Consider the following 13,661-nt stretch of genomic DNA (forward strand, 5'->3'; position numbering starts at 1 on the left):
CGAAAATTTGAATGGCGTAATACAATGGATAAATGCCTCGGAAACGTAAGATTTTGTTCTGAAGTGTGAAATTGTTACTGGCGAGATACAAACATAAATGTGAGTATCAGCTGCACGACGAAAAGAGAACTACAATTATTATCACCAATTTACTAACTAAATAACGCGTTTAACGTATCACAAGAATGTGTGGCTCGAAGTTCTTAAGCATGTAGAATAACACTTACACACTAATCGGACTCCTCACAGATTAGCGAATACTGATTACGTCATTTCGATTTATCACATTACATATCTTTTTTATTATTTTTTTCCATTTTCAACAAAATTATTTTTAATAGATCCGCAGAATCAAAAAAGTTAAACGGAAAAATCTATAAGTTGATAAATTTCAAATATTTTAATGTCTAATGACATTTCTATGATACTAGTATAATAAGAATTAAGCAAGATCAACGATATATAATAATTAGTCAACCGACGATATTACATTATTTTTAATTCTAATTTATTCACATATACAAGATGAACGTATATGTGACCAATTAGAAATCGCTTGCTGGTAATGCATCCTTTGTAAATCGTTTTTTAAAATACGAATTTAAGAATGTTTAGGATAAAGTAATCACGTTATACGATTTGTTCTTTATATTATTTGCCTCTACAACTTTTTTTTGTGATAATTAATATTTTCATCATAATTACAAAACGTTATAGGTTCGCGAATTCGAACGTCGAATAGTTAAACGAAAAATTATATGTGCTCGAAAGATGTGTTTTATTTAGTTGAAAACTATTAAAAAAAAAAAAAAAAAAAGAAAGAAAAAAAGAAAGATTTTAATAGACACAATGGTCAATATTACGATTTCTCATCCTCCCACCGTTCCAGAGCTTTTCCAATGGTTCATGACTCGATCAACGAATAGTCTTCATTCGGCCAAGTACTCGAATACGTTGGTCGGCTATCAACGTTACGAATTCAATCTGTAGCGCGTCTCATCACCAAAATGGACAATTAATTAATTCGCGTTTTAATTATTTCTCGTATTGAACGTACGTGCATAGTACGTGCCTATTGAACGACCGGTCAATCTTCGTCAACTATGAGAGGTCTTATCTATTGTGTTTAAAAGGTATGGATTTTCTGCAAAAAAATTTATTAATTTTACGAGAGAGAAAGAAATTATAATCCTCATCCCAAAGGAAACAGGTATCTATGTGTGCGTCTAGTGCGATAGGTGTCTATGTGTACATGTGTCTATGTATACGTGTGCGTCTGTTTAAATCAAATTATTATAAATTCTTCAATCTGACGTAACAACCATTGATAACCAAGTCAATCAAAAATTGTCTGTTTGCTCGATTGATTTCAAATCCGTTCGTTAAAACTACGTTAAAAAGAGAAAAAATTTAATGTTTGACCATTGCACTTTCAGTTTCTCTATATCTATATATAAATTATTTTATCATAATGATACAATGATTTAAACCTTTCTTATCCAAGTATTGTGTTTTTCGTCAAACATTTAGGGAATGCTCACATGACCATACATCTTGTCGCGAATATCTCGAGAATCATTGAAATTCATGTACCCTTTTTTTCACATTTTTTGTTAACGTTCCCTTTGAGTTATTTCTCATATCATCACTTTAGACTTTCCTTGCTTTTCACTGAACAATTAAAAAAATAAAAAAGGAATATTATTTACTTACGCGTGTAAGTAAGTGTAACGTGACGTAAAAACGTGTAAATCGCATAGCGACTACAGCGTATTATGAAATATCTGTAAAATGTTTCTCCCTCTTCCTATCATTCTCCCTCTCTTTCTCTCTCTTTATTCTTGCGATAAGAAAAGACCTTTTTCAATTTACGCGCATTATCATTAGCTGATCTCGATGGAGTGTTATGTATGCGGAGATAATTCAATAAATCCAGGATACTTTAATAGGGGCCTACATCTTCGATCAACCGAGAGATCAACCGACTTCTTTTAAAAACTATGCACTCAATGGAAGTAATACTATAGGTCCTCTCCTTACGATTCTCGCGAGCAACTCTTTGCTTTATGATTAACATCACCATCTTTGCAATCCGATAAAGGAATGCCTTTGATATATTATATTACACTTTTTTTGTTTTTATAGATTGTGATCTCTTTTTACGACTTGTTTGTATTTCTTCTTATGCCGAGACATACAAAAAAAATGAATATTTCGTGACGGTAAGTTTGCTTTTAAAATGGCTTTTGAAAATGTTTTAAAATTGTTACTGATTATATCTTTTCAAATACATTTCTATGATAATAGCCGATTAAAATCAATCTCAAACATCTTAGATAATGGATCTTATTTAAATGAAAGCATTTTGAATAACATGCTAAAGATTAATCGTTATTACAAATAATAAATTAAATTTACTCTTGAAAAGTATGTGTAAGTGTATCAATGATGTTAATATCTATTTGATGAAACTGATTGATAGTGAGAAGATAAGCTATAATCAGTTCAATGTCTTATGTATCATTACCAAATAAATTGAGAGAAAGAAAGACAGGGTTGAGTGAGTATTTCAATCTTTTCATTTTTATGATCTCTTTTTTCCTTCTTTTTACGTATAATTATATCAAAGTTATATTCTTAATTTATTCTTTATTTGGAAATATAAATTATAAAGAAAAAAAAAATTGTAAGAAGAATCAAAAGTCTAAATAAAAATTTTTATTAGGTATTTGGATAGCGATTGATTAATCTTAGCTTTGTTACTTTATACTGCAATAAAATATATCGCTAAAACTAATATGTTATATTATCAATGTCACATGAAATAAAAAAAAAAAAAAGAAAAACAAAATAAACCGATTACGCATATCATTTACAAAGTAGACTATGTACTTTCTAATAAGTAGATAAAATGTATTTCATTTATAATTGTTTAAAAAAAAAAAAGAAAACAGCATCGAAGATGCTGAACAACAATCGGAGACATGTTTACAATTACTAATATCACGTTTCTATAAATACAACCGACAATTAAATTTCTGTACAAATTGACACATACCATACCTTTATTTGCATATTTCATTCATCATCGATTGTTTTATTTTTAGTTTATATCCTTCTTATAGTCTTGGAGAATTCAATGAACTACTTCACTTATTTCAATTATTTTAGCCTTCACTATTAAATTGGTACATATTTATACGCAATGATTAAAAAGCCTATACACATTTACTATTATATATTTTAACATGTGACTATAGTTAATCATAAAGATTTATCTCTGCACGTGATTTACATATATTAGGGTGATATGTCAACGTCAAATGCAAATGTACGCCAATGTAATTATTGTCTGTAGTGATTAACAAGTTAACCGAGCTTCTTCAAATTTCAGAGCAATGTATCGCATATCGTTGAAGTCCAATCTTCCATTTTGTTTTCATACAAGAAAATACTAGAGAGAAATTAAGGTTGTTTCATTTTAAGATGTTCAAAATAAACTTCTTCTTTGTCTTACCTATTTTTTCTTTTTTTTTTATATATATATATATAAAAATTTCACTTTATGATATCAATTTTCAATATCAAAAGAAAAAAAAGGCATTTCATTGACAATACACTTTCGAAGAAGAAACATTGTGAGAAAAAGACAGTCGTCGTGTTTATTTTTTAATTTACGATCTTCCGCGTGATCTAAAATGCAATTTAATTTTGTTTCTTCTTTTTAAACGTAAGACTCACGTTTTCTTTTTTCATACGCAAAAGTGATCGAAATGTCTTTTTCTGTGCACCATATATCATTATGTATATATAGTATTGAAACGTGAATTACGTCGTATCGGTACAAACTAGCAATGCCCACATTGCTACCTTTGGCAAACAGAGATCGATACATAAGATGGAACAAACAAGGATACCTACATAGTTCGCCTCATAAATCCTCATTGCGAATGTAACTGTTCGTGGAGATCTCAAACATATGATGCATGTACATATGTACATATGTACAACGTAATATAAAAGCATCGTTGTCTTATTTTTGCAAGGACGACATTTCCAATGTAACGATCAATAGCCACTTGTCCTTGTTCGTTCTAAGAACAATTTTTTTATTTTTTTTTTTTTTTTCTATTTTTTTCATACCATATACTATCTCTAATGAGTTAAAAATATATATATATATATTTTTTTTTATAAAATATATAAATCTAAGATTACAAAGATTATTTAAAAAAATTGATAATTTTTAAGAATTAAGATACCGTACATATAAAAACTAGATGATTTAAAAAGATACCTATTGATTTTTTGTTCTTTTATTGTTCTTTCAAATGATAACTCAAAATTAATTCAAATTTCGTCAGCATTTTACTGTCTTTCGATATATTTATAATTTATTGAACGAACTATGATGATAGATGATACAGTGAAATATTATGAGAACGTGTCTACGATCGAGGACGGCTCTTGTTTGCGCTGCAAATCATCCAGTCGTACGAAGAGATCGATCAATTTTTCGCATTTTACAGTGCTCGACTATTCGTTCGTTTACATAAATGACAACTAAGAAAAAAAATAGAAAAAAGAGATAGATAGATAGAGAGAGAGAGAGAGAGAGAGAGAGAGAGAGAGAGCTCATCGTCTAAGGGAACCTTTTTTACTCTTATGAAGCATCGTACCAACGGCAGAGATCGGTCACGTTTCGAGGTAAACGCATTTTAAGCCGAAACAAACAAAATTTGTTCATTTTAGTTTGTCCATTATCGCCAAATCCTTGAAAAAGAGAACAGCGAGATTTTCCGGGATTGAAAAGTCTGCCAGCGTAATTGGCTCCTTTCAAAACGACGCCCTTTTGTGCACCGAATGAAACTCTCTGTTCTCCATTAACGAGCGCAGTGTATTGTCAACCAGTACTCGCACGTATTGTCTCTAATGATGCACTGATCTCCTCGTAGCTAAAAAAATAGTGAGTAAATACTTTTTCCCTTATACGATTTCTTTCATTAAATATGAATAAGTAAACAAGTACTTTTTTCTTTAGAAAATTCTACCCATATTACCAATTTTCTGTTTTTTTTTTATTGAAATATCAATTTTTTTTTAAATTCTATCGTATATACATATTAAATTTAATATTAAATTGCTCTTAAATTAAAAACACTGATTTTTCTCGATGACCAATGAAGGATATTATTATTCATGCACGTATATAAGAGTAAGTATGTACATACGTACAGTAAGCTTTCCCTCTCCTTTTAACGAGGTCTTCTCTCTTTTCATCATCTCTTTCTCTCTCTCTCTCTCTCTCTCTCTCTCTCTCTATTTCTCTCTATCTATCTATATATCTATCTATCTATCTGATACATAACGAATTCGTAGCTGCAACGGTTTTTATTGCTGAACAAACGCAACAGACATTTGGAGATGACGCGGATTATGAGAGCACTTGTCAAAGCTCCGATATAAAACTTACATCGGATCGCAAAATGAATAAAATTTTAATCCCCAAATTAGAAATGAATTCAGAAATGATTTGTCTTTGTTTGATCGTCGAGCAACAATATAAACGATTAAAAATATTCTATTTTATTGTCAGCAGAATTCCCGAGCCAGAGGGTTGGACTTTGGATGGCATCGGGAGGAGAAAGGAAAATGGCATCTTCACGAAAAGGCAAGAAGATGTAAATAACCATAAATAAAACGTTTAAAGAAGAAAAAGAAAAAGGTAGGATTAGAACGATAACATCCATCGTTGGCGATCGTGCTTCGTCGATTGTCACCGTCGCTTCGCGATCAACGTCGATAATCGGCCCGTCTTGTAAGGTTCGTGAAAGAGGAAGCGAAGCACGTGAGAGATCTTCAGTTAGCTCTGCGGACGCAGAGTCAAGAGGTTCATCGGACATACCAGGGACAAAGCAAAGACAAAGTTGAATATAATACACGCGTGTATACGAGAAAGAGAGAGAAAGAGAGAAAGAGAGAGAGAAAGAGAAAGAGAAAGAGAGAGAAATAGAGAGGGAGAAAATGGCTACGCTGACCCTAGATCATCGTCATTGTCCTAGAAAACAAGTTTGAAGTAGACTACCCGTAGTTTCTCGTGACGACAACAACTAAGTCCTCTACGAGTTGGCCAATTTCCATCAGCCGTTTCTCGTTCTCTTTCTCAGAGAATGTCGAAGAAGCAATGGATCGTACTTCTCATGTTGTTCCTAGCTTATCTCTTTTTGGGCGCTTCTATCTTCTATCATATTGAAAGCCGGCTGGAGATCGAACACATCGAACGTGCCAAGGAAGAACGAATCGAGATCAACGGTAAGAGAAAAAGAAAGAATAAGAAAAAATGATCCTTAAAATTTATAAATTTCACGTTTATTATCATGAATGATTCTGTATTATTATACCATTGACATTTGTGCCAGTAATTATGAAGGTGGCCGTCCGTGTCAAAAATCTAGCAAATTACGCTCGGTAGCATGATCTCTAGATGCAAACTCATAAGTCAAAATATTTCAAAACAAAAATAATATGACTTAGATCACATTTTTATAACCACTGGCTCTGTTTTGCTTGTAAATTTGTAAATTTATCTTGTGAAGAATATTGGACAGCCATTTAAGTAAACTAATCGCATAACATAAAAAGAAAGTCATAAATAAGAAACAATAAAAGGAAAGAAATGAAGGGAAATTATTCATGATTCTCGTGCCGTTTATTTATTTACGGTCATTTTTAAAGATATTACACGAAATTAATTTTGAACACGTACACGACGTTATTTGGTCGTCGCTTCGACCATGTTCAGCATACATACATACATGCATATATACATATATACATATATACATATATATTCTTGGTTTCTTTCGCAAGGACAATAATTTTGTGGAGACTACGTGTATAGTCCACGTTCACTCGTTAAATTTGCTCTCTGTAAGAGGGCAATAACGTTCCTTCATTCGTTTGTTCGTACGTACATATAAACGTGCTTTATTTTTAAGTCATACCAATATACATAATTTCCTTCGTCGTTCGGCTTTGTCATCGTAAAAGATTCACGTATAATGAAGAATAAGAAAAGGAGAGAGAGAGAGAGAGAGAGAGAGAGAGAAAGGGAAATTTATAATGTATCCTTGCGAACGAATTCCAAATTTCAGTATTAGAGGACATAGTTCTCATTTGAAATCATTTTAAACGAGCTCATTTGAATTTGCAAAAAAGACACATTCATCTTTTTGGAAAAAGAAAAAAAACAGCAAATGTCGAATCTAACATATCGTAAAAGAGTCAACGTGAAATTATCGACGCATCAAAAATTTCCACGTTCAGCGTTAAAATATTAATGTACATACACAAATGCGCGGTTATTAACGTAGAAGTAAAGTTAAGAAAAACGAGTTACGTTTACGGGATTACTTTTCCAATAGCTTCTTCGATAAGAGATAAGCGATACCAAATAGCTTCCAGGTATTACGATAATACCTTTAAACGTAAATTTGTGAGAGTTATCGATTATGTACAATTGTATATGTATTTGTCGATGTGTTGTCAATATACCTACTTTACGAAGAGATGCGACAACAATTGAACGGCAATACATAACGATGTATATGCATTCTTGGTTGCAAATGAATTCATTTAAAAATTCGCTCGAATATTTCTATTCCCAATTGAGCAATAGAGAGAACACTTTTCGTTAGCGACAAATTACTTCCGTTAGATTATGTACTAAAACGCTCCCACATAATACTGTTGATAGTCTCGGCCAATTGTTGAATTTATTGAAGAGAGTGTCAAACGAGCCTACATAGACTTGATAACTATCGAAGATTCATCGTTTAAAAAAACATATAAGATTATTCACAATCAAATCATTATTATTGTAAGATATCATTATCGTATCACTGTAATACACTGATAAGTTCACAAGCATTTTATAGAAAGTATAAATCGTACGCAAAAATGACCAACATGGTAAACTATGTTACATATCATTATGCTCCAGTTTGTACCGGATTCGGACGTATTCGTTAATTAAGTAATGACACGGTCGTTGGACCGAATCATGTATATCTCTCGACTTCGCCTACGAGAATTTTGCATAAGAGGATGCTAAAAATTCCTCTTAAAATTGATAGAATTCAATATTTAATATTGAATTATATCTTTTTAATAGTATTCTTAAATATTACGATATGTTTTTTTACAAATTTTACTTTAACTTTTTCTTTTTTTTTTTAATCACGCGTCTTAAGATCTAATAAAATATAGATCATTTATATGATCGTTTATTTTTTAATGTGACTCCAAAGGCGAAAGAGAAAGTTAAAAATTCTTCTTCTCTTAAATGTTTGTTATTTTTCTAGAACAGAAGTTGGATAATAACTGAACTGATACTTTAAGGTATTACATCATAAGAATTTTAATTAAAGTAGCATAAAGAAAACAGATTACAGATTACGTAATGGCCGATACATAAGTAAGCAACATTTTGTGGGCTCTAAGTTGACCCGTGATATCACTACCATTTTCGTATTCATAGCCGTGCCCCGAAAGTATTGTTAAAAGAAAAAAACGAGTTGCATTCAAGCGAACAAGTCACAATGGCGGCACGTAACACTACATAAACTTCCAGTGTCAGTGTCATGCCGGGAGGGTTAAGCGATCCAGTATTAAAATACTGGACTGCTCCTACTTCGCGTGCTTGATGATGAACCCGTCGACAATAAACATAGGGTAAATCACAAGTTAACTTGTGGAATTATGGGGTAAGCTATATTTCGTAGTAAGCCGATACGAGTAAGCAAATGTTGAATGAATTCAAACGAAAAAAGTTTTCATAGTTATTTGTTATTTTTCAATTTTGACATTATTCTTTAATCCTCTATAATTCAATCAAAATTTCATGTTACACTTACCATGATCTCCGTCATTTAAATTTTATATTATTTTTTTCGTTAGAAAATTAATTATTAATTCATATTTCAAAATTAAGCTCTGGTAAATATAAGTTTATTACTTGTTTTATAGGGCCAATAAGAAATTGGTTTATAAAGGATTAAATTTTGCAAATAAAAGAATTTATCATAAAGATTTTTAAGAAATAAAGACTGAATTAATTTTAGTCAATTTATTATTTCAATACAGATTGATTCGTTTATATTTATTGATATCGCTCTTTTTTGCGTATGAATTTTTACTATAATTAATATCATCATAATAAGTATCGTACGACTTATTTAATAAGTTTTAATTTTATTTTACTTTCTCCAACGAAATATTACATGCTAAAATTATAAAATATTTTGTAAATGTATACTATGTAAGTAACTATAATATTTTTTATCTCTTCTCACGATCAAAAAAGTAAGAATATCAGTTGATTATTAGGAACATGACTAGCATAAGTTCAATTGTGCTCAGATAATTCGAACTAAATCTTAATTTTTTTTAATCATTTCGTGAATCCACCGTTTAAGGAAGATCATTTTTTTTTCTTTGCGAACGATGTAATGTTAAAGACAATACGAAAAATTACGAATAACGATCATTTAAATACATATCTTTGATTTATTAACAGTTGATATTGATGTAATTTCTAAGATAATTTTTCCGAATCTAATATGCAAGGTTGTACGTCCTATGTTTCACGAATAAAAAGTTCGATTTAATTGAGGCAAACGGCCGATGTAACCAGCAAATATCGGCTGATAAGATAATGGCTGACAATTATCTTAAAGATAGTCCCGTTTAAAGTGTTAGCCGAGCTACCCTGCGCAAATTAATCGAGAGAAATGCAGATAATGAAAGCTAACTCCGGGAGTTATTCGCGGATACTCGTACAGATCGTTTATACTATGTATATATAGAGACATAACTAACTCGTTTCTTTCTTTCATAAGAACTCTTTAACGATTGTCGAGACGAAACTGCAGTGTTCTTTACCACCTATCTATTAGTCAGTCCATATATGTGTGAATGCTCGACAATGTGTCATCAAAATTACGTCGTACAAAAGCATTAATGAATAAATTGCGATCTATAATTTATATTCAAGAGTAGCTAACTCCTTCGAAATAAATGATTCGAATATATTCATCGTGTATCACTTTATCGTGAATCTTTTCAACTTTCATTGTATACAAAATAAATATATTTCCTGTAACTCATTTCTTTTTCTTAATAGATAAACGAGGAAAGGAAAAAATATTATCTAGCGTGAAGAGGACTTAATCAAAGGATCAAGAAGATTTTGATTTTTTTTACATTATCGTAAATACCGTCGCTCAAAGAAGAAACATTGTTAGATATTGAAAATTTATTTTATCTTATAACTCATCGAACCAAAATTTGAACACAGTGCTAATAAAACTTAATGATAATCCTATATGACTTAATCTCTGGTTAAAGCATTTTATAATTCTTTCTAAATTTTTCAGCTTTGCTTCTCAAACATTACTTTCCCAGTCGTACGCACAATCAAAACGAGATTTTTGAACGATTGACGCAGTATTGCGGAAAATCAGTTTATAATTATACGGACGGCGAAAGTGATCCAATAAAATGGGACTTCTACAACAGTTTCTTCTTCGCTTATACTGTCGTCAGTACGATAGGTGAGTCGTAGCGATTTTGAAAATAAAGCGTTTATGATTTTGAACGAAATTGAAATAATTAGAAAAAAGAGAAATAATTGCAATTTTTACTCTATTAAATTTCAATGAAAAAGAACGAATAAAATAATCAATGAACTTTGATCTAATATCATCGAACGTCCTAAAAATGTGCAGGTTACGGAAATTTAGCACCAACCAATACGCTGAGTCGCATATTGATGATTTTTTACGGATTGCTTGGCATACCAATGAACGGAATTTTATTGTCTCAGTTAGGAGAATTCTTTGGTCACGTTTTCGTAAGGGCTCATCGCAAGTACAAATCCTACAAGAAACACCAAAATGATTATGCGAAGAAATTGACGCCTCTTGAAACAAGAAAAGCTGGTCTCGCAGCACAAATCTTCATGTATCTCATTCCTGGTTTCGTCATGTTCATCTTTTTCCCAGCTTTCCTTTTCTCTCACTACGAGGGTTGGACTTACGATGAAGCTGTTTATTATGCTTTCGTAACGTTGACAACAATTGGCTTTGGAGATTATGTGGCAGGTCAGAAAAAAATAATTTTTAAATAAATAAACATTCGTCCATTAAAATGTGTGACTAATATATCGATTAAAATAATGGCTAACATTGAGCAAAAAGAAAACCAAAAAAGAGAATGAGGGAGAGAAAAGATCTCTTCGTGTTTTATCTTCCTTGAGTTAATTTCCTATCACCCCACCAGTCTAAAATCAATTAAAGTATCAATTAACAGCATCATCGGTTCAATCAATCTAGAATATCGTTAAACTGATTATGTCTCCTTGACAATCTGCGCGCATAATCGTACACAGAACGCAATGAAAAAGGAACAAAGCGGCAAATAAAGCAGAAGACCCGTACGGGTCAATTGATGTTACTTGATGCTTTCAATTCTAGAAGATTTTATATCTGATATTCAATTCGTGACTTATACATTTCATAATAAATTTTTATATACTGATAATGCTGTTCATACTTTAAAGACCGGACTACATTTCTTCTAACATTAAAATCATATCTTTCTGTTTGTACATGCACACATTAGAGACAAAGACAATTTTTGTCTTGGTAAGTAAAGCCTAAATAATTGTAAATATAGTCAATAAAGAATCATTAGATATCTGTATAATGAAAATACAAAAAATATTTAATTGTTGACATATTATCGAACAAATAACATCGTGTTCACAGGACAAGACAACACAAAGGGTAGTGGATTCTTTTTTGTAATGTACAAAACCTTTCTTATTTGCTGGGTCTCCTTCGGATTAGGCTACATCGTCATGATTATGACCTTCATCGCCCAAGGTATGCGCAGTAAGAAGATCATCAGGATCGAGCACAAATTGGCGATGAATTTAAAACATACGCAAAGCAAGATATGGAACGAGTTTAACAAGGAGATCAACTACTTCCGAAGAGTCTTTAATGAGCTTCAGTTTTCCAAGGTCAAAGTATGTATTATCTATATCCATAATTTTGACATAGAATTATTAATATCATAAATGAAAAGTTATCATTTATCATTTGCGTTACATTTTAGAGAGTTTATGTCGATGAATATGATTATGAAATACCGCCGACCAAATTTTCACGAAGTAACAGTTTCCCAGATCTCAGAAAGTTGATATATGGTGGCTTTGAGACCTCAGTACCTTTGCATCCTCGACGTCGTGCTAACAGTGAAGTAGTACCGACGGTATGTACGAAATATATATATATATATATATTCGTTATTTTAAATTATTATTTATCAACTGTATGTCATCCAGGAACCATTAATACGAGTGGTATCGGAAACTGATCTCCAACGAATCGATAAAACGGCTACATTTGCTGCTCACGCAATGGTACAACCAGCGGAACTATTATCAAAATTGGTAAACGTTTTGGGCTACATTCCACCACCTGATGATAATAACGATACTTCCGATTGGGATCAGGAATATAAAAACAAAGAAGACTCAAAAAAGACAGGAATCGAAGGATTTAAAGAAAAAGATATCTTTAATAAACAGAATACTTGGAATGAGTCAAGCTGGAGAATCGGTGCTGATAGAATTCCTGGAATGATGCCACGATCGAGAGCAGCTAGCGAGGTGAGATTGAATATGAACAAAAATGAGTCGAATATTCATCAACAAAACGGAGAATGGACTTGGTCCGGACCGGCTGCTTCGAGGAAGATTCAGGAATTGATAAAAACTCGTAGAACTGGTCTCTCTGGTATTAAAGACAGTAAATCGTATAAATTTCCTGCGATCACATTACCCAAGTCAGTACCAAAGAATCTCTTCTCTCCTTGGAGGCGGCAATCATCGAACAAAAAGGCACCGGACACTGAACAGTCCATTCAAAAGGGCACTCTTCCTGATATCGATCTTGAAGCAGGAGAAAATTATTCGTCGATAACAGCAAATTCTGATTTGTTTTCATCCAATTTGGACGATATCAGTGAAACCACAACATCGAGACGTCGATATTATACTCACACAGGTGCCAACAATTTGATAGAGAGTAATAATATTTTGGAAGAGACATCTTTAGCCGATTTTCTTAGAGCTCTCACTGTTCTTCATGCAAAAATCAGCACTGTACCTAGTGATTACTCGAACACACGTAAACCTCAAAGAAAAATGGGTACTGCTTCATTGACGCCACCTAAACTTCCAAGTCTCTTCACTTTGTTCTCGCAATCCGCAGATAATCAAAATCATAGTCAAAGTAATCAAAGCACAGTGACCACGTCATCGTTGCAAGCCAATAGAAGATACTCTCTAAGACCTAGCGAATACTCACCGGCGTCTACGCCATCGTACGCAAGACGTGAAAGTATGATCAATTCTATTAAACCCAGAAGATTTTCCTTGAGACCTGTTGCTACTCCAACCAACACGCCACCGGAATATACAGCGTCTTACTTGGTAAATATACCTATTGATCTTATTATTTTTTTTGACTTTACATCATCATATACCATTTTTGTTCGTTCAGATAAGTTAAATAAGTGAATATATCCTATGT

General features: G+C 32.1%; 1 protein-coding gene across 7 annotated transcripts in view; it reads left to right on the forward strand.

The window, feature by feature from the left end:
• LOC124425085 (open rectifier potassium channel protein 1) overlaps positions 1–13,661 on the forward strand; it is a 15,877-nt gene continuing 2,216 nt past the window's right edge. The window contains exons 1-7 of one of the 7 annotated variants that reach the window (XM_046964911.1): positions 1–1,133; positions 5,597–6,312; positions 10,437–10,613; positions 10,788–11,162; positions 11,829–12,091; positions 12,181–12,336; positions 12,410–13,561. In XM_046964911.1, coding sequence (XP_046820867.1) covers positions 6,171–6,312; positions 10,437–10,613; positions 10,788–11,162; positions 11,829–12,091; positions 12,181–12,336; positions 12,410–13,561 — 2,265 coding nt within the window. In that variant the 5' untranslated portion in view covers positions 1–1,133; positions 5,597–6,170. Of the gene's footprint in view, positions 1,134–4,713; positions 4,967–5,596; positions 6,313–8,292; positions 8,766–10,183; positions 10,300–10,436; positions 10,614–10,787; positions 11,163–11,828; positions 12,092–12,180; positions 12,337–12,409; positions 13,562–13,661 lie in introns of those variants that run through there. The other 6 variants (XM_046964912.1, XM_046964913.1, XM_046964914.1 and 3 more) reach the window with 6 other exon arrangements.

Source organism: Vespa crabro, chromosome 6 (genome assembly GCF_910589235.1).
Source record: "Vespa crabro chromosome 6, iyVesCrab1.2, whole genome shotgun sequence".
Taxonomy (NCBI): Eukaryota; Metazoa; Arthropoda; class Insecta; order Hymenoptera; family Vespidae; genus Vespa; species Vespa crabro.